Below are 27,077 nucleotides of genomic sequence, written 5' to 3'. Positions count from 1 at the left end.
AAAAGCCATATTAACGTGGAATTTTTTGAATTGTTGTCCATGTCTAAATATAAAGCAAAACTTAAAATGCTACTTTTTAATTCAACAACAAAGACAAAAGTTATAGATATGATCAGCTGGGTACCTACTAAGTGGCAGGTACCATGCCATACAGTTTACATACTGTATTCAAAAGCATGTATAGATTATATCTATAGTATTCAGAACAGCCTCAAAAGCTAGCTGTGATCATTCCGTTTTATAGATGGGGAAACTGAAGCTACAGACTTAAGTAGCTTATTCCTAATTAATAACTAGTAAGTGGCAGAGCCAACATTCTAATATGTGAGTCATTTGGGCCCAAGACTGCTGTTCTTTCCAATAGGACAATCACACCTATAGCTGCTTTTGCAGTCGTAATGGTAGAGCCTATCCATGCCATACCAAATTCAAGAACATTGCCTTTGTGCTGGAAAGACTGTCTAGGAATTTTGAAATACACATTTTGAAACACTTATGGTAGAAATCTTAAGAGCTAATGGCCTTCAATTGTGTTCTTAAACTCCAGTCAAAGTAAATGTTTCCAAAGAATAGACGACATATAAATAGCTTTCAGGTGGGTTTTTTGTTTAATATTACTTTTTACGGTATATTAGGAAGATGATTGAATAAGAAGGCAGAAGACTGAAAACTAAATCTCAGTCTGAGCAGCTGTGTGACCTTGGGCATGTCACAGTACAATTAACACTGAGCCTTTGGGGGAGCTGGATCCTTTTGAGAATCTAATGAACATTTACTATCCCACCGGAAACAAAAGGCACCTACACACTTTTTACACCAGTTTCATGGAGTTTATGGACACACAAGCCCTTTGCAGGTCTACTCTGCAATTTAGGAACCCTTGCCTGGTTGTCTTTTGTTCTATTTTCTCATAAAATGAGGATACATAAGACTCTTCCTGCCACTCTTAAAATCCTGAAAGTTGATTCCAAATCCAGAGATCAATAGATAAATAATATGAATAGTAAAATGAATATTAAATCTTGGACTTTAAGAAATTAGTTCTTTGGAGGGAAAACAGACAAACAAATACTTAAGCCAGAGGGTTTACTCCAAATAGAATTATTGTCTGGTGCGGTGTGTGTCTGCTACCAAGCTAGGTTTAAATGGTTTTGTATGCAAGAGTTAGAAATGACAAAGCGTCAACCACGTTATGTCTTATGCATCCTTTAACACTAGTGCTTGTTAGTCTGATTTTTTTTAAAAAAAGCTTTGTTTATGTTTTTCTCTAGTTTGGGGATATATAGTTAAAGTTTCAAAACATAAATCTATTTCTTTACTTCATCTCTTTAAAGGGTACATTCCTATAAGGGCCCATATGCTTCTCAAGAACTTCTTTCCTATGAAAGCATCCTAGGCTCTGCATCCTTCTGAAGAGCTTGATGGGAGACGTTACTGTGCCCCAGGTCCCTCATCTGTGCAATAGGCTTAAAATAGTACCGATCTCCTGGAATTATTAGGATCTAATGAATTAATGCATGTAAAGCATTTAGAGGAGTGCTTGGCATACAGACAATGCCTGACAAATCTTGGGAACTATTAAAATTATCATTGCTATATTATGAATTTTATTGCTACTATCACTGGGTCCTTTTATCCTCAGATGGAATTTCTTTTGTATGTGATCTATGGAAAAATTAATACCATCCAAATGAGAAAGCTGCATAGATTTGGAGTACTTTGTGAAGCAAAAGAAAATATTGGTACTTGATAAATGAAAACCAGACCCATAATAGCATTACAGATTTCAGCAGGGGAAAGAATGTGTTCTTTTAAATGGAAATCCGAGATATATCATCTCCTGCTTGATTTGCATAATAGGAGCAATTCCAAAAAATCCAACTGTAAATAGTATAGATGATGTTACAACAACTTGATTATTTGTGAGATGGGCAATTTAGCACCTTTAAAGTGAGAAAGTGGCTCACAGGGAATCATGGCCCCTCAGATAAATCTAATTTTAAAAAGGAAAGAGAGAAAACCACTGCTGTTCCCCTGTACTGTCGCTTCACCATTTGCCGCCACACTGAACCCTGTGTTTAAGTTGTGTCCTAGCCTCCCTTCTGCAGAGTGTTCTGTGCTAAGTGACAGTCTACTCATTTAAAGCAGCTGTCAGCACGCGGTAACATGTTCTCCAGTTTCACAGGGTACTCATGCTATGCATCCTTTTTTTTCCCCAGGCTGTATCTAGTAGCCTGATATTTTTTCAATAAGTAAAAGCCAAACCAACCCAGAAAACTAAGTTAATGATATTTTAGTGAATACAAATGTTTGATGTTCAAGCTCCACATGAAACTCTAACATCAAAGAATTTAAATTATTTTCCCCAATAAAGAATTCTTTTTAACAGCTGTCATGTGCAATTTCCCAAGTCAGCTCACTAAATGTGATCCCTTTGCTTCCCTTTAGAATCTATTCCTCTCCTTTCTTTTCATCTACCTACCTCCCCAGCTACCTATTTTCTATCTTTCCTGTTAGCCTGTGCACTAGTGGACACCTGTTGTTTATTATTTTTGCCCTTGAAATTCTGCTCAAACTGAAATTGACTGGAATATATGCCCCATCTGAAATAAAAGGAAAAAAATTATTTCCCCCCCCCTAATTCTCATCCAATTATTGGTTGAGTTTATTTTTCTTTTTTTTTTTTTTTTTAAATATATTTTATTGATTTTTTACAGAGAGGAAGGGAGAGAGATAGAGAGTTAGAAACATCGATGAGAGAGAAACATCGATCAGCTGCCTCCTGCACATCCCCAACTGGGGATGTGCCCGCAACCAAGGCACATGCCCTTGACCGGAATCGAACCTGGGACCCTTCAGTCCGCAGGCCGACGCTCCATCCACTGAGCCAAACCGGTTTCGGCGTGTTTATTTTTCTCATACTGTTCAGAACATCAATCATTGATTCAATAGTTTCTTTAACATTTTTCAGTCTTTCCTTTTCAAGTTAATTGTTTACAGGCATGACATAGTTTAATCTGTTTATTTCAGTGATTTTTTTTTAAATAAGTAAAAGCATCTTTCTCTTTAAGGAGCAGTGCACACACGAATTTTTCTAGCTTAATTAGTCTTCAATAGAAAGCAAGATCCGACTTAGCCTTTGGAAACTGGGAACCATTTCCCAAGAGGCTTACAGCCTGAGTAAAGACTAATGTGAGCAGTTTAAGCAGCACCTGCAGCCCGGGCCTTGGTGTGGGATCTGTGTGGCTCCGACCTCAGCCCGTACCTGTCCCATTTCTTACCTGAAAGAGGGAATAAGCATTTTTAAGAGATGGCTGGTTGTGTTGGCTTTTTTCTTTATTCTTGTTTTCAGGAAGCTAATCGAACAGTAAATCAGAAAGCTCTGCGAGTTTTTTATCTCCATTTGTCTTTAGTTCAGTTATTGGGATATTTAAAATTTTTATTGTACACCTATGCAGACTGCACTGATGAATCTGCACTTCATTACTCTGAGGCTGTAGAGAAACCCACAGCTCTGAGGCTGTGGTTGGTGTGACTTTATTGTTAGAATAAAGGCACAGGTTGTACATTGCTGGGAAGATATAAAATAATTATTTTTTGTCCTCTCCATTGATTTTTTTTAAAAAATATAGAAAGAGGCCTTTCAGATTTGGAATTACTTTCCATCAGGATGTTTAGGAATTAATAGGTCTGTTTCATTTCTGTTTATTATATCGATCTTAAGAATAGCTAATACCCGGCAGTATTTTAGAAGTTTCAAATATATAGACGCAGCTGATTCTCACCGAGGCGTTGGGTAAGGCCAGTATGATAATGCTGCTGTGATATTAGGATACATGTGATATATGAGGAGACTCGGGCTCTGCGAGTTTCCTACATGCAGACAGAGCTCCTGTCATCACACTCCTTGCTGGATCTGACACCTCATTGCTGCATGAAGCCCTGTAATAATTGCCAAAGTCTGATGTGGCTGAAAAGGTATTCTGCCCTGGCCCTCGGTCTGCTTTATATCATGCCAGAGGGCTCCCCAACTACAAAAGAGGTGCGGATAAGTCCCCAACACTTGTAGCTAATCTTGGAATACATTCAAAGACAATTCAATTGCCTACATCCTTCCCTGGGGACACTGTGGTAACCCAGCCACTCAGCAGTGCAGACATAGAGCAAAACCATGGAGGGAACATAAGTGGATGCAGGGTTCATACATTGGAAGTTGCTCATTCCCCCATGAATATTCACCGAGATGAGCTGCCGTGCCCATAAAGCCAGGCACACTTCTAAAAACCTTTCCCTGGGTACTATAGAAACGGAGGGTGATTTGCCAAACTGAGGTTCCATCTGGGGATGTCATGGCAGATGATGCACTGTGCCTTGGTGAGAAGCATTTGTTTTCTCAGGCAAAGAAAGTCCTTCATTTTGCTCTTCCTACTACAGCCATGGGTGGCCGCCAGGGTGCTAGTGAAGGGGAAAGAAAGCCTGTAGTCTTGGAATTAAATAAATGTATCCGTAGTAAGTTTTATTAGGTTTCATTTTTCCATTCTCCTCTAGTTTGCTGCTGTGAGCAAACAAAGTAAGATTTTTTTTTTCCTGAATTGTGAATTGTAAAAATTTCAATCGAGGCCTTGACCGACAATTCACTGTTGTTCGGTGGGGTTTTATTTGTTTGTTTGTTTATTTGTTTATGGTTTGCGCATTAAAGGGGACATTATTTACTGAATAAAAGGTAGCTTTTAATGCATTTTTTAATTTAATGGAACCAATATAAAAACAAAGAATCATGGAACTCATGTGGGGAAAAAATTAGCCTTTGTGCTTTATTTGCACTTGAGTACTTCTGTCTTACAACAGGGAATAAACTAGTTTATCAAAACCAATTTATTTTTGATGCAAACTTTACTAAGGATTTGTAGAACTGAAAGAAAATAACTGAATCTGTGGTTTGATGCCACGCTGAGTTAGAGTAAAGTCAACCACTCAGCTGAGCAGGCCCTTAACTAGCGTTGTTTTCTTCTAATGTGGATGTGATACCCTAGGAACTTACCTTTTGTCCATATCAATTAGCCTGTGGTCATTGGTTCTGTTATATATTGTTTTGCTTAAACATGCAGAACCTATGAAAGAGGATGGGTGAGGACTTACAATGCTATAGCAACATGTCCCCAGGAGCCATGGATGGAACTCTGCCTTTCCTCTAGTGCTGCCTTATTCTCACCTCAGGAGAGCTCTTTCCCTGAACAGACCACCTACTAGCCTAGTCCCACCACCTTCTCTTGTTTTTGAATTTGTTTGTTTTGTACCCACCAGATTCTAATCAAAATTGGAAGCATCAGTAACACACACACACACACACACACACACACAGAGACACCTCATCTGAGCACATCAGAGGTAGAAGCAATAGAAATCAGCTTGAAAGAGAATGTTCCTACCTAATCTGAGAGACACAAAGCCTCTATTCATCTTAAAATAACTTCACAGAGATTTCCAAATCCAAGAAGGCTAAGAATACTACCGGGAGACATCTTATTTTAGAACTCAAAAGGACTTGAGGGAATCAATTTGTGCAACATGCCTTGTTTAGCAGATAAGCAATCAACGGTCTGGACAAGTTGAACAACTGCCCGAATGGCAAAGAGCAAACTGCCAGTGGCCCAGGCAGGAGGCCCGTTTCCTAGTCAAGTTCTCTAAATTTTTAGCAAGTGCTTAGTGTCCCAAGGCTTCAAAAGGCACACAGGACTTCCTGACAGTGACAAGTAATACAAAAGTAGGTGCATTCTCCTTATGATTACCTAATCTCACATCGATAACATAATTCATATACTATTTTTAGTCTCGCTTTTCCAATTAATATCGGGGCATAAGGCCTTATTATAAAACATATAATTTTAAATACTCCTCAGCAAGAGAAATCATTTCTTAAAAAATTATCTACTGACTTGAAAAATCAAATGCAAAGCAAGTTGGTTTGTTTTTTTGTTTTTTTTTTCTGTTTTGTTTGTTTGTTTTTAGTAGATCCACTTGGTTCAATTGGTCCTCCTCAAGTAAATACACAAAAGAAAACCTTTTTTTAACCCAGTCATGACAAAACAATTCATATAGTATATTCTTTAACATTGCTAAATGTTTTCAAGGTCTTAAAGCCTTTTTTTGGTAATTATTCATCACAAGTATTCTTTTGAGCAGAATAGCTTCGTTTTACCAAGGCTTCCTCCCCTTCTGTTACTATTCAAACACATGTAGGAACAAAGTCAGGAAGCCCTGTCCTATTCATCCCAACCTTAGATGAAGAAGAGTGAGCCCCTTGCATTTTGAACTCACGATAACATTTTCAGAGTTCTGCAGGCAATTAAAAGAAGAGTGGATCTCAAAGTCCATGCCCAGGCTAATTTTTCCACAGAGAGCTATAGCCAGCAATCCCCAGCAAATAAAAGGGGAGCCTTTAACTGGCCGAATTCTGTTGGAATAGCTGTTTGCTGTGGCTTGTTATGCATTGAGAATACAGAAGCCCAACTCTACTAATCTTTCACCTCATCACAACCTTTGTTAGTCTTAGAGACTTGAGTTTTACAGCTCCAAGTTTAGTTTATCTGAGACACAAAGACCCAATAGTAAACATATAAGTAATATTTTTAAGCACCACAAGATAGAATAGTCCATTAACTGATGAAATACTTGCAACACAGGAATGGGGTATACTGGTGTAATATGAATTCAAGATCTAGCCTCCACTTTCTCACTCTCAAGATGAGAATGATAAGCAAGACTGGTGTTGGAACTGTTTCCATGACTATTAATTGGAGAGTACACCTAAAACAATACATAGAAATTTATTAAATTTATAAATATAAGCCTATGGATTCCTAGGAAAGATCAACTTTTAGACCTAAGTTATTCTTGAGCAATGACATTAATACTGACTCTAAGAGACAGTAACAATCCTAAGGTTTTTCCAACAAGACAAGCAGCATTATCATAGTATTGAACAGAGGTCTCCTTCACTCCAAGAAATAAAATTAACCAGCTAATTTATAATAATTTGGTATTCTTTCAGTACTCTATTATAATTTAGGTGTCTATCTATCATAGCCCTGGAGGAATTCAATTAATTTTCATACACTTCTCTTAGATTAGAAGTGCACTCTTATTAGTGTTGCATTAGCAGATGCAAATCATTGTCCAGATAAGGCAGGGGACTGAAAATTAAATAAATAAATGTGTGTGACTTGGAGAAGATCACCCCAAAATGATGCAAGCTCTTTGCAGATCCAGCCTCCCAGGGGAGACCTCACAAGCAGTAGCTACTGAAAAGCATTTCACGGCTCCCACTCGGAAAGCCAGTCTGTGACGCTCCCTTCCCGCTGTCCCCCAACAGGCCAGGGTTGGTTGAAAACTTTTTCAGAATATGGTGCGTTGAAAACTAAGGCCTCGTCGACTTAAAACGATGCTGCTTTGTAACTTCCGCTTCCAATCTAGAGTTCATATTTTTAGAAGGGCAAGCCACCGCCCTTTCGAAAATCTTTTTTCATTCATCTTTCCACACAGCCTGTTACGTTGGGTTGCATGAATGTAGGCCACATTAGATCTGAGATCTTCTAGAGAACAAAGCCCTCTCTCACTTCTCCGTGTTGCAAAGGACATGGAGAGAGAACTTAACATGGAATGTCATTTTGCCCAAGTGGGTTCAGGGATTTGCGGGAGGATGCTTTCATTTCAGGGGCAAACTCCTTAGAGAAAAGGGTCCAAACAGAAGAGGCGCCTCAGTATTCTTTCAGGATGCACACATTAGCCTAATAATTACCTCTACCATCTGCTGATATGTTATTTTTCATTCTCTTCTTTTCAAAATGTCCAGTCCCAAATTCATAAAGCATTTGGTGATACAGTATTGATCCCAGGTGCCTCATAGTTTTCAGGCAGAAGTTTTGTATTTTTATTTCTGGGAAGTGCAATCGTTATGCAGTAGCAACCCACTCACCCTAAAAATTAATAGTAACTTATTATTCAAACTTGAGCAGTAGGTCTAAAAATGGTTCCCTACCTCATCACTCAATGGTGGACAGGCGTGGTTCCCTGACTTAAGATCTGAGTCCTGTGTCCATCAGCCCCTGTCCTCAGCACCGTCGTTCGAACACATCTGTGATCCTTGATGAAGAGGACATGGCCGTGTCCAGTTGATGTGTTTTCTGAGTCATTAACCCGGATTTCTCCAGTTTGAATTTTGGAAAAAAGTTTTGTGTAATGTTCGCAGCTGAGTGAGGGCCATAGCCAAACACCTTTTTATGAGTTTTTAAACGTTACTAACTACTAAATTAAAATTTAGAAAGTGGGCTTTTCCTGTGTTATAGATTTATGGTTGCCTCAGAAACAAATATTGTGGACATGTAGATGTGTTGCTTCCCAGTAGCTGTAACCTGAGGACTTTATTTAAACTGTCCTTTGAATCTACAATAATTTCGTGTCGGGGAGGAATAGGATCTTTATCAACAAAGGGCTGCCAGAATCCCAACTGTTTCTTGAGTGGCTGTAATAGATGAGTAATGTTACAACCAACTGAGCAAAAGCCTTTTCACTGATGCCGGTGGCATTCTACGTCCATGTGTTCCTCTCGAAGCTCAGTAGTTTCCATCTGACTTTCATTACTTTTCTTGAGAGGATCAGTTTTACAACTGGAGTCAGAAAATCACTCAAAGTAATTGAAAGTGGCAATCAGTGAAATATAATAATTTTAGCTTGGGAACAGCATATGTTTCATTATAAAGAAAATATTTTTTCCACAAACCCAAGACCCATGTTTTCTCAGAGCAAAAAAAGGAATCATGTGCACGTTCTAACACTCCCTCCCATGTCACGGTGATATCACTGGAAAGTTCTCGTCCCCCTCCAGGAGTGGCAACTTGTTACCTCCTGAGGAAATCTATTCCCTTTTTGATTCTATTTAAAATGCTTTATTATATTGGATATAAACTCCACATCTCTGCAGTTATATCCTTCAGGGTTGAAAAACGTGGGTTTCAACAGAATAAACCTGAACCTCTCTTCAGATACACATGGGCAGATCTTACCCCCAACCCTTAGCTTTTTCTTTGCCAAGTTGTACTATATATTCCTTTCTTATATGGAATAGATTTCATCTTCTTAATCACTCTGGCCACTCTCCCTGGAAGAAGCGCAGACTTGCCCATATTTCTCTTAAAGGCATTATTCTAAGGGAAAATTAGACTTTCAATCAGAATATCCGCATTAAATTATAGCTCTGCTACTTATTAAATGTTGGAACTGGAAAAAATTATTTACTCTTTTTGTCATTAGGAATAGCACAGTTGAATAAAAGAGACATGATCTGGAGGTCAAAATGGGTAATAAACAAGCCAACAAACAAATATGTAATTACAGTTTGTAATATATAATGTATTACAATTGCCAAGGGAGTCAGAATTGCCAAGGGAGTCCTGTGGTCCCAAGGTGCAAAGGGCTGACCTTCTGAGATGGAGGCGAACATTTTACAATGGGAAGGAGATAGGGTGTGTTCCAGGATGTGGGATGGCACTACAGTAAGAGAGCATTGTTTTCTCAAATGAAGCAGAGTCTAGAGTTTAGAAGCTTAGAAGGTGAAGGGAATGAGATTAGTCTAGAGAAGGGCAGAGCCTTGTAGCCATTGTTGAGCATGTGAATTTTATTTGAAGTGTACAGGGAAACCATGGTGGGGTTTGCAGAAGAGATGTTACAGTGTCTCAATTATGCCTTTAAAAATTGCTCTCATGCTAGATGGAGAACAGACTGCAAAGGATAAAAGTAGAAGTGGGACAACCAATTAGGAGGCAACTGTCATAATCCAAAGAGAGGTTCATGTGATACAACAACCCCATGAGGTTTAAACGAGAAGCAATTCTCTGCAGAGGTTAGGACAAAGTCATAGCAGACTGCCTATCTATAATTAAAGCAGACTCCACCAACTCCAGCAAGTTTTCAAACACTGTGCATCTCAGTTTAATCTTCTGTGAAAGGAAGATCATCACAGGACTCACTTTATAGAGTTGTTGTGAGGATTAAGTGAGTTCCCTGTTTGTGAAATCTGCAGTGAATTTTTCACCATTATGACATGCTGTATCACATTTCTCAGTCCCAGGCATTATCTTATTTAGTTTTTGTCTGGGAAAGAGGAAGAGAATGAGTGAGGAATGTGACCAGATAATTGTTTATTCTCCTTTACATGCTCTGTTTTACTAATGCAATGGAAAAAGACAATATGAGAGAAGGCATTCTGTGGACACTCAGTTGTGTTGTTCTTTCTTTGGTAGTCCACCTTGTCATTTTATAAAGGCTTAACAACTCAAACATTGCATTTATTTAACTCTATTAGACCTGTTTTGAATCTTGCTTAGAACCCAAATTCTAATACATCACTGTGAATCCTCTAGAGTAGTGTGGAACAGTAACGGGACAATGCCATTAGGCTGTCTCCCAGGTTATTTCCTCTTGTGATACGCTCACTTAGTTGAATAACATTCCTCCTTTGCAGGCATCCCAGGAAGTGACTATGTGAATGCCAACTACATAGATGGTTACAGGAAGCAAAACGCCTACATTGCAACACAGGGATCTCTCCCTGAAACATTCGGGGACTTTTGGAGAATGATATGGGAGCAACGGAGTGCCACAGTTGTCATGATGACAAAACTAGAAGAACGATCCAGGGTAAGAATAAATATCTGCCTCTTCCCTCTGAAAAATCTTCCCTTAGATACTCCCAATGTTGCATATTTTATTCTGTTCAGAATCTAACCTTAAGCTCTGACCTTCTGACTGACATTATTGTGAATGGGCATCAACAACTCTGATCCAACCATCCCTCAACACTTCTGAGTCTTTCAAAAATGAAATTCTTTCATGTTACAATGTGTGTGATCCCTAAAACAAACAAAAAATTATTAAAGAAGTAGATAACTTGGTTAGGGAAAATAGTTATTAACTTGAACTAACTCTTTCAAAAACATTTATCGAACACACAGACTTTGGGGGAGAATTTCACCAATATCTACTTCCCAGTATTTTTAACTTTTCGTTTTCCACAATCTGAAGCATAAGATCTAAAATTATGTGACACAGGCTCTTATTTAAATTATTCAAATTGTGTAAATTAACTCAGGGAAGCCAGAAAAATAAACGTGAGAGGGTATTTTGCTAGTTTAGCCTTCTCCAAAATGAGTAGATTTTAATATTATAGTCATTGCTTTTAAGGTCCAAGGAAGGAGTTGCAGGCATCATATGGATCTAATATTATGGTACATGGCACGTTAGTTAAATGCTGCTGATTTGCGAAACCAAAACATAATGGGTAAGCCATATTCCCAGGAAAATAAGCAGATATTGTAGCCAACTGATGAAAGTCAATATTGTTTTTTTTGAAAGTCAATCTTTAAATCTTGAGAATTTAATGAAGAAGTCTCTGAAAAATTGCTGAAGAGGACAGTACCTCTCGCTGAAGAGTGGGACATGCGGGGGAGAGTTTGAAACCACCACTGAGAGGCCTCTCAGAGTGGTCACAGCAGCTCACAGTGGATATGCAGAAGGAAGCCAAGCCCCACCTCCCCATTTGCTGTGTGATAGCTGAGGCTTTCCAAATGGTCCAAGCGCAGTTCATGGCAGCTTCTCTCAGCCTCGGTCTCTATGTGATGGAAGAGGTGAAAGCTGCAAGAGGATTTCATAGGAAAAAGCTCAGACTTAGGAAAATACAAAAAGTCCCAGCTGTTACCTTACAGATAAGGAGTGGAGCAATAAAAAGAGATGTTTCACAACTGGTTTTGCAAAACTAAAAAAAAAAAAATTAAAAAAATCAGATCTTTTTAAAACATGTAGATTCTATAGACATATTGAAATATTGTCTGAAATGAATTTAGATAAAAAATTGTTATGACTCTGAAGACAAGTATCTTTACATGCTACCGCCAAAAGATATAAATGGGCCTATTATTGATTTGTACTTAGGGTACCCCTTATACAGCAAGCCCTTTCTTTAACAACAACCCCCTACCCCAGTGGTCGGCAAACTGCAGCTCGTGAGCCACATGCGGCTCTTTGGCCCCTTGAGTGTGGCCAGGAAGTTTCAATCGCACTGTACTTGTGTGCCCGCACATGGTATTTTGTGGAAGAGCCACACTCAAGGGGCCGCAGTTTGCCAACCACTGCCCTACCCAAATGATTCTTGAATATACCTGTTAATAATTATAACAGTGCTAACACATATTAGGTATATTGCTATTTCTCAACCACCCTCTGAGATATATGCTACCATGATCTCCACTTTATATAGGAGTAAACTCTGGCTAGAACATTCCAGAAGGTCACCCAAGGTCATTTAGCTACCAGGGCAGTATTAGGAATTGAAGACACAGTCTGAATCCAGAACACACGTGCTTTACCATTGGTCCATGCTGCCTGGTAACACTTCTGTGAAGCTGAGACAGCTAAACTCTTCTACTTTGGCATGCATGTAAATCCAACCTACCCGGACCACTCTGCTGGGAGAGACCAGCTTGTAACAAGCAGTCATTTGCAAAAGCTGTTTTCAGTAAAACACACATTTTATCTTGACACTGCAGGCCTTCATTAAACTATGCACAGAAACTTGTTTTGAAATAACCAAATGAAATTCTTCCCCTTTTCTCCCTAATTGCTTCTAATAATAAAGTTAGTTCTCACTGGCCCCTCTGCCACCACAGCATCTGATGGTAATGAGCAGTTCTTGACGGAAGGCATTGTGACTTCAATACCTGCGGTTTATCTTTATGTTGCAGGCTACTCCCCCCACCCCCCACCTTAGACAGAGGAACTTATTTGGAAGTCACTAAAGGAACCTCTGTTTCCTCCCTTCATTAATTACTCTTTGCTCTTGCAAGTTAGCTTTCTCTTTGTTAAATGGCCTAAAGGAGGCCAATTAAAATGCTGTCTTGTGATTTTTATTCTGTGGTGATTCAGCCTGTACCCAAACTTGTGATGACCTGCATAAGCCAATACTAATGGTGAGGAGTTCCAACCATTATCAGTCTGCTCATAGCAATGAGCCCTGATCCCTAAAGCCCCAAAGACCTTTGTTCTCTAGCCTGGAACACTTGAGAATAAATGACCAAATGCAACAGAGATATCTGGTGCCCCAAATTATGTCACCTCTCCTTCCATCTTTCTCTTTCCACCCACCTCACCTTTTCCCTATGAAGTGTCTTCTTCACGTAAAGTCTTAGAGAGAAAGGGCTAGGCATTCCTGGATTCTCAAGCAAGACCTTGGATTTAGTTTCACTGTAAAAAAAAAATGTTGTTAGTGGTTAGTTGTTGCTGAAATATATAGCTCCATACTTGAGGAACTTTGTGGCTTATGTGGCTGACCTGAAGTCTCAATAAATTCTCAATTCCCAGCAGCCAACTTCAAAGCAGACGTTTGAACTACTTTGGCTTTAGTTAGGAATTGTCTGTAGTCTCCCTCATAAATGGAAGTGGTCCGGGTAGTTTAAATGAATCGCCTCTCCAAGGGCTGAAACCTAAAAGTTTCTTATTTATTATGATTAAGGCTCAGATTCTTGAAATAATATTCATTTCCTTGGTACATGGGGAAAAGAGCATGTGTGTGTCTAAACACTTATGTGTATTACAAGTATGTAGGAATACGTGTTGACTGGAGATTTGGGGTGGAGAAGAGAGAAGAAAAGGAAAGGGAAGAGAGGATAACATAATGTTACACAAGACTCTGGGGACATCACCGTCAGAGAAAGGGGAAGCTACAAGACAGTTCCAAGCAGGGCTGTCTCACAGTCAAATGTCTGGGTTTAGATTAAGATACTAGTGCTTACTCGCTATGTAATAAGCAACTTACTAGAGGCCTCAAAGTCTCATTTCTCCCTTTTGACTTGTATGGAAGGACTGCTGTTGGTATTGACTGAGATAAAGAATGTGACAAGATGGCTCAATGACTCTCAATTATTATTGTTTGGTTTGAGAGAGAAGTTGGAAGCTTTACCATTACAACTTTACTTCCTCCTAAAGCTGTCTTCCAAATAATTAAATTTTTTGTTTCCAAATAAAATGAGTTTGATTTTCTGTGATTGACAGTGAATCCTGACCAAGTTCATAGAGTCACTGCACATGGTGGATCCTGCCAACTGTTCCCAGTGTAACACACCCATGCATTATGGTCCAGAGGAGAGGGTGGCTGAGAACATGGGCATTTTGTGGGGTTTTTGCACTTGTCTTTCCCCAGGACAGACTCTCCAGAACGCATGCAGAAACTCATTCACCAGTCTGTAAACAGACCTTGGCTACTGCGGCTGCTACTTTCATTGCAGCCATATCTTGAAGAATTCCTATATAATAAAAGGCTAATATACAAATTGGCTGAATGGTGGAATGACCACGGGGTGTGGGCCTAAGCCGTCAGTTGGACATCCCCTGAGGGCTCCTGGACTGCAAGAGGGCAGAGGCCAGGCTGAGGAACACCCCCTACCACCAGTGCACAAATGTCGTGCACCATGCCTCTAGTACAATATAAAAATAGTGAGTGATATTGATATGAGTTACATGTGGTAATAATTGTCAGTGAAGTCCATGTATTCTAGATACCATGCTTCTTCCCCATTCTTATTGACTTGATGATGCTAGGGAATTCTCTACTTAAGACCTATTATCTGTTTTTTCCAGCTTTCTGTTTTGCCCAGGCTTGGCTCACTCTTACCTTGTCTCTCAGGCCTACTGTTGATAAAGCAGCAAAAGTTTGTAACCCTTGCTGAGCTACAGCAGCTGATTCACACAAAGGGCCACTGGAGTCATTAGCAGGTGTTAGAAGTTTAATTGGCCTTTTGTGAGGGAACTGACCACTCTTTGGTTTGAATGGCTAAAGAAGGTCTCAGTCCTGTGAGGTATGACTTAGGACTTCAGTTGGCCACTTGAAAACTTAAGTTCTTTGATTTTCAAATAATACTATTCCCCCTATTCAGTTAGGATCTCAAACCTACCTGAAAAGACTATTTGTATGATAAATACACTGTTTTCAACCCCAAAGAGGAAATGTGTATTATATATTGAGTGTTTTCTATGAGTGTCATTCAGATAGATAAAAGAACAAAATAAAAGAAAAGGCTAAAATATGGAGATTTTTGAAGTTAAAATATGATTGCTGCCTGAAATACAGGTCAAGTTAAAGCCTTGTAAAATGTACTATGACATGAGATACGGTTAGTGGGTTTTATTCCACAGTTTCCATCTTTTTTGCCAAATGCTCTCAAGTTCTGCGTAGTTCATTGATTCTGTAGAAGATCATTCTGGTGCCCTAGAATGTGGTCTCTAATTGTTTCCATGTTTCATAACATGCCAGTGAGCACATGAATTGGTTTGGGCAACCACATGTAGGGGGAAAAAGTTCGGAAAAAATGAAACATGGTAAGGGAGTAAAATATATACAGCTGGGGGTTCCTCTCCAAGGTTGTTATTTGTGGGCAACTGGGACACATGATTGGCAGTCTCACTTGAAGAACTGGAGTCTCCAAGGTGGGATTTGCCAAGGTGATTCCTGGCCCAGGAAGCTTTATTGTTTTGTTGATGATTGTCCACTTTTTTTTTTCATCCTTTATCTGCTTTTGACTACTTCTCCTCTGCTTTGTTTCCCATGTGAGGTGCACAGGTCAGAGGGAATGGGCAAACCTCATGCTTGGCAAATCCTTAAGCAGCCTTGTTTAGTGTTAGAAGCTGAAATGGCGCCAAAACCGGTTTGGCTCAGTGGATAGAGTGTTGGCCTGCGGACTGAAAGGTCCCAGGTTCTATTCCGGTCAAGGGCATGTACCTGGGTTGCGGGCACATCCCCAGTGGGAGATGTGCAAGAGGCGGCTGATGGATGTTTCTCTCTCATCGATGTTTCTAACTCTCTATCTCTCTCCCTTCCTCTCTGTAAAAAATCAATAAAATATATTTTTAAAAAAAAAGAAGAAGAAGCTGAAATGGCTTATTTGGCTTTCACTAGTTCTCACCTCACCGGCCTTCCTTCAGTTACTGCCCAGAGTTGACACTCATTGTTGATTCTGTGTCTTCCAAGCTTTAGAGTGGGAGTTGGTTCACTTAAAGAGCTGTGATTATGGTGGTACTTAGTGCCATAAATGTTGAGGATGGGGAGTGAAATTTTGACAGTCAACAAACAGGATGTGATTCATGATTTGAATTATCATCCAATGTGAGCCACACTGATGTGTAGTATTAGCATAGAGATAGATGTGATTTCCAAGATAGCTAAATCCTATTTTCTGTTTTGAAATAGAGTATCTTGAAAACCATTTGATGGTATTCATTGCTAGAGCAGATCAAATGTTTTGTGCATCGTGACTTTTGTTCATCTTAGGCCAGAGAATGATCAAAGTTCTCTATACTAAATTACGGAATTAGAGTATGGAGATTTGGCATTTGGCCACTGAAACACTTCTGACCTTAATGTCCACTTGCTCTTCCTATGTCCTCTCTTGTCTTTGAATGTCACTTTAGTAAATTTCCCCTGAATGAGACTGAAGTTGGGATGGAGACACACATTTGGTTCTATGGCCTAAAGGCAAGACGGCAATTGCAGGCAAAAAGCTCAAAAAAAATAGAGATGCTGGTCAAACATTTTCTTGTTTTCCTATAAAACAAATCTTGAGATTCTTTTCAGATTGGGAGGTCATGTGGGGTTAAATGAAGGCAGAATCCGGTTGAAGATTATAAATGGCAGTGTTATTGTTTTCATTGTTGTTATCAGTTTGGGACGGCCCAGCCTTGGCCAACGGCAGACTAATTCCTGGCCCCTCTGGTTTGTCAAGGTTCGGTAGGTTTAATGGAGAACAAATGCTTTCCAAATGCCAGGTCTTTGTCCTCTTCCAAATAGAACTGGAAGCGCCAAAGGCCTTGAACATTTAATTTCTCCAACTGCAGCCTGAAGCGCTGCCTATCTAGAGCAGCAGAAACTGCTTTTTCCTTGAGCAGCTATAGGAATGGCAGTACAAACATTGCCTTTGGAGTCTGCGTGATGTATGGGATTGTTTTTGAAAAGTGTTGGATACCTAATGTAAATAGGACACAAGCAACAAAAAGGATGATGCTCGAGTTGGCAACCTAACGGATGTTTGGCTCCTTATCTGGCAAGTCCCATACTCTTGGTTTTCTCTTGTCAACAGACATAGTGTCAGATAAAAGAAAAAGAATCCCACCAATTTCCTATTGTTTGTTAGCTTCCTGTATTTTCTACCTCTTTCCCACCCTGCCTCCTCTATTTACAATGGAAGCCAACAGATTCTGGCTCAGAACATTCCTAGCAAAGTGAGTTGGAGGCATCACAGCCTAAAGAAGGAGCTGGACTTGGAAGAGGAGATAAAACTGGACTCTGATGACTTCTGCAAAGCCCTTTTCATTCTCTGAAGCCGTGTTTATAGCCATCCCAGGCTGGATTAGGTCATTTTAAGGTTTTGGGAAGTATAGATTGATCTCTAGTCTCAGGCAAGGCTGATGTTTAGCTGGTATGCATCAGTGCAGTTGTACTGATGGTTAAAATACTGGCTGCTGTATGGAAATACCTTTTTTATTGACACTTTGTGCCACTAGTGATATTGCTCAGTGGTAGGGATGTGGGCATGTTTCTCAGCCAGTGGCAGCCACTGGGCAGCCCAGGGCAGAAGCAGAGGTGGCAGCAGGGCTGTGTGGAGCACCCAGCCACTGCCAGGAATGATTAGAACCCAGGCGCAAACACGAAGGACTCAAGCCAGACCTGGCCATTGCAAAGGGGCACTTCACGCAATTGCCCTCTGCTTACAATACGTTTCCAGAAACGGGAGAGGTAATGACGGGAGAGGTTTAATGGGAGAGGTCATTGGAAAAGTTTAGTGCAGCAACTCTGTTAACTTTCAGCAGACACATTTTCTTAGTCTGTTCGGGCTGCTCTCGCAGAATACCATGGACTGGGCGATTTGTAAACTACAGGCATTTCTTTCCCACCATTCCAAAGGCTGGGAAATTTAAGATCAAAACACCAGCAGAATCAGTGTTTGTTGAGGATCAACTTTCTGATTCATAGACAGCTGCCTTCTCACTCTGTCCTCCTGTGATGGGAGGGGTAAGAGGGCTCTCTGGGGTCTCTCTTTGGAGGCACTGATTCTGAGCCATGGGGGCTTAACTCTCTTGACTTAATCTCTCAAAGGCCCCATCTCCTAATACCATCACACAGGGAATTAGATTTCAACATATGAATTTTAGGGGGACACAAATGTTCAGTCTATAGCACACATAAAAAGAATGTCCATTCTTTTGAATTAACAAATGGTTTGGAAAATGTTAGAATAATTCAATGAACCAATAAGCAGTTTCATGATACATAATTTGGTTTATTTAGAGAATAATATTTTTCAACTTTATAGTTTTTTTTATGAAAAGCTATTACTTCACTGGTAGTAAAATTCTTTAACATTACTCTCATTTCAGGTTTTCCATTGCCCTTGATCTTTCACCAAATTTTGGTCAGCAAAGAGCAAATGAAAAGGGAAATACATAAAACAGATGGTTTGGTTAAGAGACAATAGAATCATTGAGGTGATCACTATCCTTATTGTGAAAAATTAAGTATTAAAACTGGTCTTAAAAACTTCCAAAAGAGATATTATAACCTAAGAAATAAACAGTTTATAGCATGTAACTTTTTTCTGTCCCCTAAAATATATCCTAACATTTCTCTAAAACTTTCTCTTACTGCACTGGCCCTTTTTAAATAGGTGTTGATAAGCGTGTGTTAACATTTCCGCATTTCCAATAACAACTTTGATTTGTGCTATCGAATGTTAACATACTTCTGTCACAGGAGAATCCTGTACCCAAACTTATTAGATATTGATTTCCAGTCCCTTTCAGCAGCAGTCATGTTGCCCTTACATCATTCATTGCCTTTCCTATGTCCTTCTTTGGCAAAATAATCCGGCCCCAAGCAGGCTTCTCAGAGTGCCATGTGGCAAATGCATTTGGTATCCGTGATGCTGGGACCCTTCTGAGGTCTTGGTTCGTTACATTTGGAATTGGGATGCTTGGCCATGCTGCCGCACTCAATTAGTCTTTATTAACTGGAAAGGAGGAGGTTATATTTTCACAAAATTTTAGCCCATTTGAAAATAAGCCAACCTAGACCACAGTATAGTTGCTTATAATGTTGGCTTCCAGTTGCTGAGTGCCTGTGACGTGCCAGGCACTTCCAGGCTAAGCCATGTGTGAGCAAATGTGGAACCAGAAGGAACGCGTTCCCCTGAAGCAGTCAGTAGACCTACCAGTCAAACCCTCAAGATACTCCCTTCTGAATACCTATATATGTGTTTTATCACTTTATCACCTCGCGTTTTATGGTTTGTCATGAAAGAGCTCAAATGAATTAATTTCATAACATAGCTGTAGCTGTGGTCAATCTCTCCTTTCCATAATTATAAAGAAATGAAGGCTTACCATCTAAGGGTGATCACTTTGTGGTATTAAAAAGAAATTTCTGCCCTAACCAGTTTGGCTCAGTGGACAGAGCGTCGGCCTGCAGACTGAAAGGTCCCAGGTTCGATTCTGGTCAAGGGCATGTACCTTGGCTGCGGGCACATCCCCAGTTGGGGGTGTGCAGGAGGCAGCTGATCAATGTTTCTCTCTCAGTGATGTTTCTAACTCTCTATCCCTCTCCCTTCCTCTCTGTAAAAACATCAATAAAATATATATTTTAAAAAAATAAAAAAATAAAAATAAAAAGAAATCTCCCCGAAATTTGGCCAGAAATCGGAACTGTCTCATGTAGTTTAGGCCTCAAGGAGAGGTTCTGACTGATGCTACAAAACCACAGCCTGGTAGCAGATTCTGCTGCTCTCCTGCCTCACCTCCCACTCCAAGGCACACTCTTCTCTCCGCAGACATGGGGATGGATTTGGGACAGAGTCTACCTGTCATTTCACTTTGATGTCCGCTATACCTGCTAACACCTTGCCTTCCACCTGGACTGTCCTAAACACATATCTGCTGGGTTTAAAAACATGTGCCTCTTTCACATTTAGAATTATTGAGGTCGTTCATAACAACTACATAGAATCAAGAACATGATCTAACTGATAATTAATAGCTATTGCCTGTTGGAATGCCTACTTGTGCTGGCCATTGAGTTCAATGTCATGATTTTGGGCCTTATAATAGCCAAGGCATGGCAGAGATAGTGTTCCCATTTTACAGATGAGCCCATGGGATTCGGGTCCTAGAAATAGAGAAGCAGCTTAGCGGTCATCCAGCGATGCTGCCAGACTGTCCATGAGTCACTTGTAGTCACATTAGAATGAAATAGGAAAAAGCAAAAATCAGTCTTCATACTCAGGAGCTCCTCCTGCCTTCTAGGTCTTACATACACATCTGCGCCCACACCAGCCCTATGCATGAAGCCTAAGAAGTCCTTGGTAACCCTCTGTGGAAATACCTTCTGAGAGTTTCTCCCGGGAAAAAAGATGGGGAGAGGGGCTGTTGTCAAAGAAGACATTTCAAGAAAGAAAAAATGGAGCTAGTTCATTTGCATTAGCTAATTAGGGGGAAAAAATCATTTCTGTTGTTCTCCTGTGTCTTTTCTCACTGCACCTCCAACTTGCTCTCTGATGTTGAAATCAGATATTATTTGTTTAGTGAATGGCTACAAATGAAAGACTTAAAAGAATAGCTGTCAGTAAAACTAAGCCCTTAAATGTGGCCCTCAGAAATCAGATGCAACCTGTGCAGGCTGCTCAGAGAGTGAGGCTGGGAAAAGCAGCGCTGAGGTATTTACTAATGAAGGAAGACTGTGTTGCTGTAGCTGTTCAGATAAGCTCAGGGGCGGCTTCTAATCCCTCTGCCAAGCCCAGATGTGTGCCTGTGCACACACGTTAGAATGTTTAGTGTTCCAGAAGCTCCCTTTGTGAAATATTTCCTGAGAGAAACAGCAGTGTTTCAATATATTTGCTTTAAAGAATTGCTCCCAATTTTTGCAGTTGACTTTGATTTTAAAACATCTTTGTAAAAAGTAAGACTAAAGTACATTATTTAAATTGAGTACAAAAGCTTTTTTTTTTTTTTAGCTAACAGTATTCACAATATTCATTCCTTATAATCATGTTTGGTGGAATTTTTTTCCTAAAGGGTTCAGAGTCTAAGTAATAGTTGCAGTTCTAAACTTCATACTAGCATGATGAGAATGATTAGTGCAATTTTAGTTTCTCCTACGTCTTGAGTATGGAGGGGATATGTGGATGAAAAGTCACTGAATAATGGAGCCATTTGTCCAGAGCTCACTAAAAGGCCGGCTCATGGTTCCTTCCTGTATTCCCTTTGTCTTACCTCACCAATGGGTCTGAGGGTAACCGAGGCCAAGCTTTGAAATATGATTGCATTGCATCTGGTTCGGTGCCTTGAACTGACCTTATACATTTACTTCTCTGTTTGTGCTCGCCATAGTGACATTTGTCCTCCTGGGATTTGAAACTGTTGGTTTTGATTTGAGAGGGTTGGCATCCAGCTGAAACTGTCAAGTGATGAGTTTGAGTTTCTCTCTTGATTCTTGACCTTAACACATTGCTGGCCTCCTCTCCCATGTTGAAATAAGAGGCCTCCAAAGTTACTTCTGGCCTTTGCAGCGTGACATCAACCTGACATCTATTTCATGGTTGAAAACAGCCTTTGGCTTAATTTTTGTGTTTGTGTGCGTGAGTGCGTGTATGTATGTGTGCGTGTGTGTGTGTTTCCATTTCTATGGTGGCTACATAAGTAGTGTTGGCTCCATTCAGGTAGGGGCCTTGGCTAAGTCTGTCCAGATACGGCTTGGGTTTTAATGGATGGTCAGAAAACACAGAGGTGCTATGCCCTGGCCACTGCGTCAGTGTTCTTAAAGTCTTTTCCTCATGTTGTCTTTCTTTGAGTTAGAACAAATGGTAGACATATAATACACGGAAGACTATTTTGTGCTCTAGGAATCATACAAATAATTTTTTATAAATCCTATTAAGAGACAATTTTTCCATTTTACTGCCAACTATTTTTGTTTGCTTTTCATGAACTAGATATTTTTGTGTGGTCTCGCTGTTGAAATGAAGGCACAGGAAGGAGTCAAACATTGTAAAGTCAATATCTGTGTTATTGTCTAACTGTACATTTAGGCGTTTTTCTCTTTTTTTCTTTTTCTTGTCTAGGAGAGGATAAAACCTCTCCCTTTTTAGAAGGCCCAGCATCCTTTGAGGAGTAAATGCTCTATGAAATGGAAAATTACAATATTTCTCACAGAATGATACTGATATTTATAGTCAACACAAAAGCAAATAATTAGTAATACTATTCACTGGTCAAAAAAATTCTAGCATCTGTGCTAATAATGCCTCATTGTTTTATTTCAATCCAATGGTTGTAACTTTTACCTCTTTCTTTTTCAAGTAGAAGGTGTGTTTCCTAATATTAAATAGTACTAGATTTTCTTTGCCTAGAGAAATACATTTTGGTTTGTTTCCGTAGGAATTACTCCCATTTTTCTTTTAATCTGAGATAGAAAGGGTAAATATATTCTGATCTATGGCCTTGCTAGAAAATACAGTGTTGTGTGTGTGTCATTTTTCATTATGCTTTTTAATGCCCAAAGGACACATTCAGTAAATTTGAGTCGTATTGCAGACCTTGAATTATTCTTTGCTGCATGTTGAATTAATTGGGTGAATACTTTTTTAAGTGCTTTTCTTCGACTCCACATAGAAATGGTAGATTATTCATCTCAAATGAATAAATTTGAAATTATTTAAACTTTGCACTGCTAGTGTGTGACCCTCTGAGACTTTTTTTTTAAGAACAGACAGCTCATTTTTTCCTAGACATTGCAGATTTAATTTGTCTTGAATGCAAGCACCATTTTTCTTGTATGTTAAAAAACGCTATGCTGTTTATTATACTTTGATTGATTTACATATTATGCCCACTTTTCTTTAAATGAACATATTTGGAAATTGTGATAGCACAAGAGGAAATAACATGTGCCTTTAAACCTTGATAGATGAAGACTCACTATCACCGTGTGGCGTAAATGCCTACGTGGGATCTTCCCGCTGCAATTCTTAACGTCTATCCCAGAACAGACTTGTGTTTTCAAGTATTCTGAAGTTTCACATACCTCTCTACTTATTTTACCGGCAACAATCTGCAGTTTATTTTTCTCCGGGAAAATTGAATCTGTTACTGCTTAGTATTCCTACCAGTTTGAAAAATGTGGTTTATATTGGCATCAGAGCAGTCATTTACATATATTGGGATGCCGGGAATGCATGCCAGAAAAAGACCCACATGAACTGAAATACAGAAAAGCTCTTTTCCTCCAGCAGCAACTCACAGTGGGGCTAATAGAGAAATGGATGAGCGCCGGCCCTGAATGTGTCGCTCCTCTCTTCCAGGTGAAGTGTGACCAGTACTGGCCCAGCAGAGGCACAGAAACCCACGGGCTGGTCCAGGTGACGCTGCTCGACACCGTGGAGCTGGCCACATACTGTGTCCGAACCTTTGCACTTTACAAGGTTTGCTTTTGATGTTTTTACCTCCTTTTCCCCCTTCCCAATATTGAAGGAAGATTCTTTTGAGAAATCACATATCTGAAGGCTTTATTTATCACTTGATTCCCCTGGCAGCTGTGAAGAGTGAAATAATCCTTCCATTATCGCTCAGCTATTTTTCTCTTTGTCGATTTATTAGTAAATATGGAACCCTTGCTCTGAACGAAAGTTTCGGCAAATGAAGAATAGATGAGGAAGAGCCACTTTTTCCTGTAAAATATAGTAGGAGCGCTCCTGATAGTTACTTACCCCTGAAAAATGTCTTGCTTCTCACCTAGGCATTTTATCTTCCTGGACAAACATGTGTCATTTACAAATAGCTCGGGGTTTATGTCTCCAAAAAGCGTGTCTTCCCAAAGGATAGTGGGTCAGGGGAGGAATCGAGATGCACGTTGTCGTGTCACCTGTTCCACGTCATGACTCCTCCTTACAACCTGGGCTAGGAAACCAGCGTTTCAGCCAGTGTTCCTACTTCACAGAATGGGTCCAGCGAGAAGCGAGAAGTGAGGCAGTTCCAGTTCACCGCCTGGCCCGACCACGGGGTCCCAGAACACCCGACACCTTTCCTCGCTTTCCTCCGGAGAGTCAAGACCTGTAACCCTCCCGACGCAGGCCCGATGGTCGTGCACTGCAGGTAAGGACCACGGAGAGCACTTGTTTTCCCCGCGGTCAGGTGTGTGGGGAGACAGGAAGCGCCAATGGTTCCTCATTGGATTTTCTCTTTCCAGTTTTTAATCTTCTGGGATAGTAAAGACCTTCATAAATAATGTAGGCAGGTTTTTTCAGTTAAATGAGGCCTATACTAACAATAAAAGGAAGGATTTGATATAGATCCATATACCTTACCAGGTTTTTATCTTTCATGTGAAAATAAATAAACACAAAATTAAGTGTGCACATGGGCATAAATATATGAACATGAAACAGAAAAGAATTGAGAATTTTTTATTTTCTTTATTGATTAAGGTATTACATGTGTATCCTATTCCACCCCCCTCCCCTCCCCCTCATGCCCCCACCCCCCTTCTGTCTGTGTCCATTGGTTATGCTTATATGCATGCATACAAGTCCTTTGATCTCTGAGAATTAATCTTGTGATTAGTTTCCAGTTTCAGCTGTGTAGAGGAATATATATATATATATGGGTATATATATTACAGTTGTTCGACAAGTTCTTAAGGGCTGGGCTGATATATCCTTTTACCTATGGTAGGGAAAAATGCTAAGCTAAATTATATTGTAAACTTACTAGTATACACTTTCAGAGAATTTCTTACTGCTTAAGGATGTCTTCTGCATGTTAATATTATCAAGTCACATCTAGACAAATCTGACTGACATCCTCTATGTCACCACTCAGACCCTACTTATTTGTTCACATATTTTCAATATGAAACTGAATTCTTTCGGTTTCCTGAGTTCCTGTAGAGTATTATTACTCATAGATTATTAAAGATATCTAGTCACATTCTACTTATTACTATACGAGAGGCCTGGTGCATGAAATTTGTGCACTCGAGAGGTTCCTCAGCCCGGCCTGTGCCCTTCTGCAGCCCGGGACCCCTCAGCGGACATCCCTCTCGCAGTGTGGGACTCCTCACTCCTTACCGCCCACCTGCAGTGGAAGTGGGAGAGGCTCCCTCCACCGCTGCTGCACTCGCCAGCTGTGAGCCAGGCTTCTGGCTAAGTGGCCCTCCCCCTGTGGGCGTGCACTGACCAGCAGGAGGCAGCTCCTATGTTGAGTATCTGCCCCCTGGTGGTCAGTGTGCGTCATAGCAACCGGTAGATCCGCCATTTGGTCGATTTGCATGTTAGGGTTTTATTGTATAGGATAAATGTATAGTTCATGTAACTTCCTAATAGTTTTTTTTTATAAACTAAGTAGTTCAAATATGAGAGACTATGGCTTCTTGCACAGAAAACTAAGATTGCAGTGTGCAAGTTATATTAGGAAGGAAACAAAGCTTCTACCATAAACCCAGTTCTATGATGATTTAATAGCATAACTCTCTATCTTTACAAAAAGATGGGACAATGATAGACCAGAATAAAAGCAACAAAATCCATCTGACTAATCCATGCTGCAATAGTAATAGTTAAGCAATGGACTGCAAATTCTAAACAAGATAACATTGTAGTTCTCTTTTCTAGCATTTATTTTTCCCAACAAAAGCAAATAATAACATTACCTAATATTTATAGAGTTTTGTACAAATTCTAAACCACACCCCCATGCTTTATTTTGTTTTATGTTTTTAACGACAGCATTCTGGGTGAAGAGATGGTAACACAAGAGAGACTATGGGGTTTGGTACAAGTATGGTAGCTGCAGAGGAGGAGGAGTCCAGTCTGTCTCACCTTGTAATCTAGGTCTCCCTCTGCTGTAACCAGGACAGGGACCTTTGAGGACCTGCCACTGTGGTGTAGTTTTTTTTGCATGATTCTTAAACACTAGAAATTACTTTTATTAATTTGAGCAAATGCTTTCACATCGTGAAAGCAGATTTCTGGTTCTCCTGCCCATTGATTTCATCAGGTGCTAGTTTGACCAGTATAATGTACCCTCTTACACATCTTAGCAGGCCTCAAAGAGACATGGTGCCTGATTACAAGGTGTTCCTGCCTGGCACGAGCTTAACTTCATTATGAGGGTCACATGTTAAATCATAAAATGTTTTCAGATGGAGTTTGGGCACAGGAAAGGGAAATAGGAAGTTTGAGCTCACTGAAGAAATGGCGCCCTTATATACCTAACGGCAAAAATGCAGCTCACACAGAGATGTGTGTGTGTGTCTATGATATATATATATATCATAGACACACACACACACATACCTAACTTGGAAGTCTTTACTGAAAAACAGCAGTATTATATGTCCATTGCATTTTGAAATACAGCATGTTTACTCTCTCAAAGTTTTCTGTAAATTAAAGTGAGGTCCTGGAAAACTAAGATGATAGATAGATAGATAGATAGATAGATGAATGATAGACAATTTTAAAATGCCATTTACTCTCTGTTGATCGTAAACAAGGCATAAGGCTTTAGATACTTAGAGAGACCCACAAAACAGCTTTTAAGCAAGTAGGAAGGAAAAGATAGATAACTATAATGCCTTATTTTGAGAAAATACATACCCCCACACACCCCCACACACCCCCACACACCCCCTTAAGTTATGTTAAGCCACCTGCACTCAGCTGGGAGAGAGATGGATGGCTCAGGAGAAACAAGGAAACAGAGATGAATGTGCAGAGCTAATAGCTGCTGACATTTGGAAGTGCTGTGCCTGGGGCTCTGGAGAAGCTGGTATTGAAACAAACAGCAGAAGGGCAGGTATATTTGGTGGAAGAAATTTGTCAGCAGCTACAACACAGGGAGGGAAAGATGCAGCATAAACTGAACTCCGGGAAATGACCTGTGTTCACCCCCAGGTAACCTCATGTGTCCCGTGAGAAACCTTGGCCTCTTTATTC

General features: G+C 40.0%; 1 protein-coding gene and 1 long non-coding RNA gene across 27 annotated transcripts in view; one reads left to right on the top strand and one right to left on the bottom strand.

The window, feature by feature from the left end:
• Positions 1-27,077, bottom strand: part of LOC139021255 (uncharacterized) — a 125,737-nt gene that overhangs the window by 15,759 nt on the left and 82,901 nt on the right. The gene's annotated exons all lie outside the window — the stretch shown is intronic.
• Positions 1-27,077, top strand: part of PTPRD (protein tyrosine phosphatase receptor type D) — a 2,083,672-nt gene that overhangs the window by 2,009,606 nt on the left and 46,989 nt on the right. For all 26 annotated transcript variants that reach the window (XM_070431651.1, XM_070431673.1, XM_070431672.1 and 23 more), the window contains 3 exons: positions 10,520-10,695; positions 23,445-23,564; positions 24,080-24,234. In XM_070431651.1, coding sequence (XP_070287752.1) covers positions 10,520-10,695; positions 23,445-23,564; positions 24,080-24,234 — 451 coding nt within the window. The remainder of the gene's footprint in view (positions 1-10,519; positions 10,696-23,444; positions 23,565-24,079; positions 24,235-27,077) is intronic.

Source organism: Myotis yumanensis, unplaced genomic scaffold (assembly GCF_028538775.1).
Source record: "Myotis yumanensis isolate MYYU_CA2020_CCGP unplaced genomic scaffold, mMyoYum1.0.hap1 SCAF_12, whole genome shotgun sequence".
NCBI lineage: Eukaryota > Metazoa > Chordata > Mammalia > Chiroptera > Vespertilionidae > Myotis > Myotis yumanensis.
This window is presented reverse-complemented; position numbering and strand designations above follow the sequence as displayed.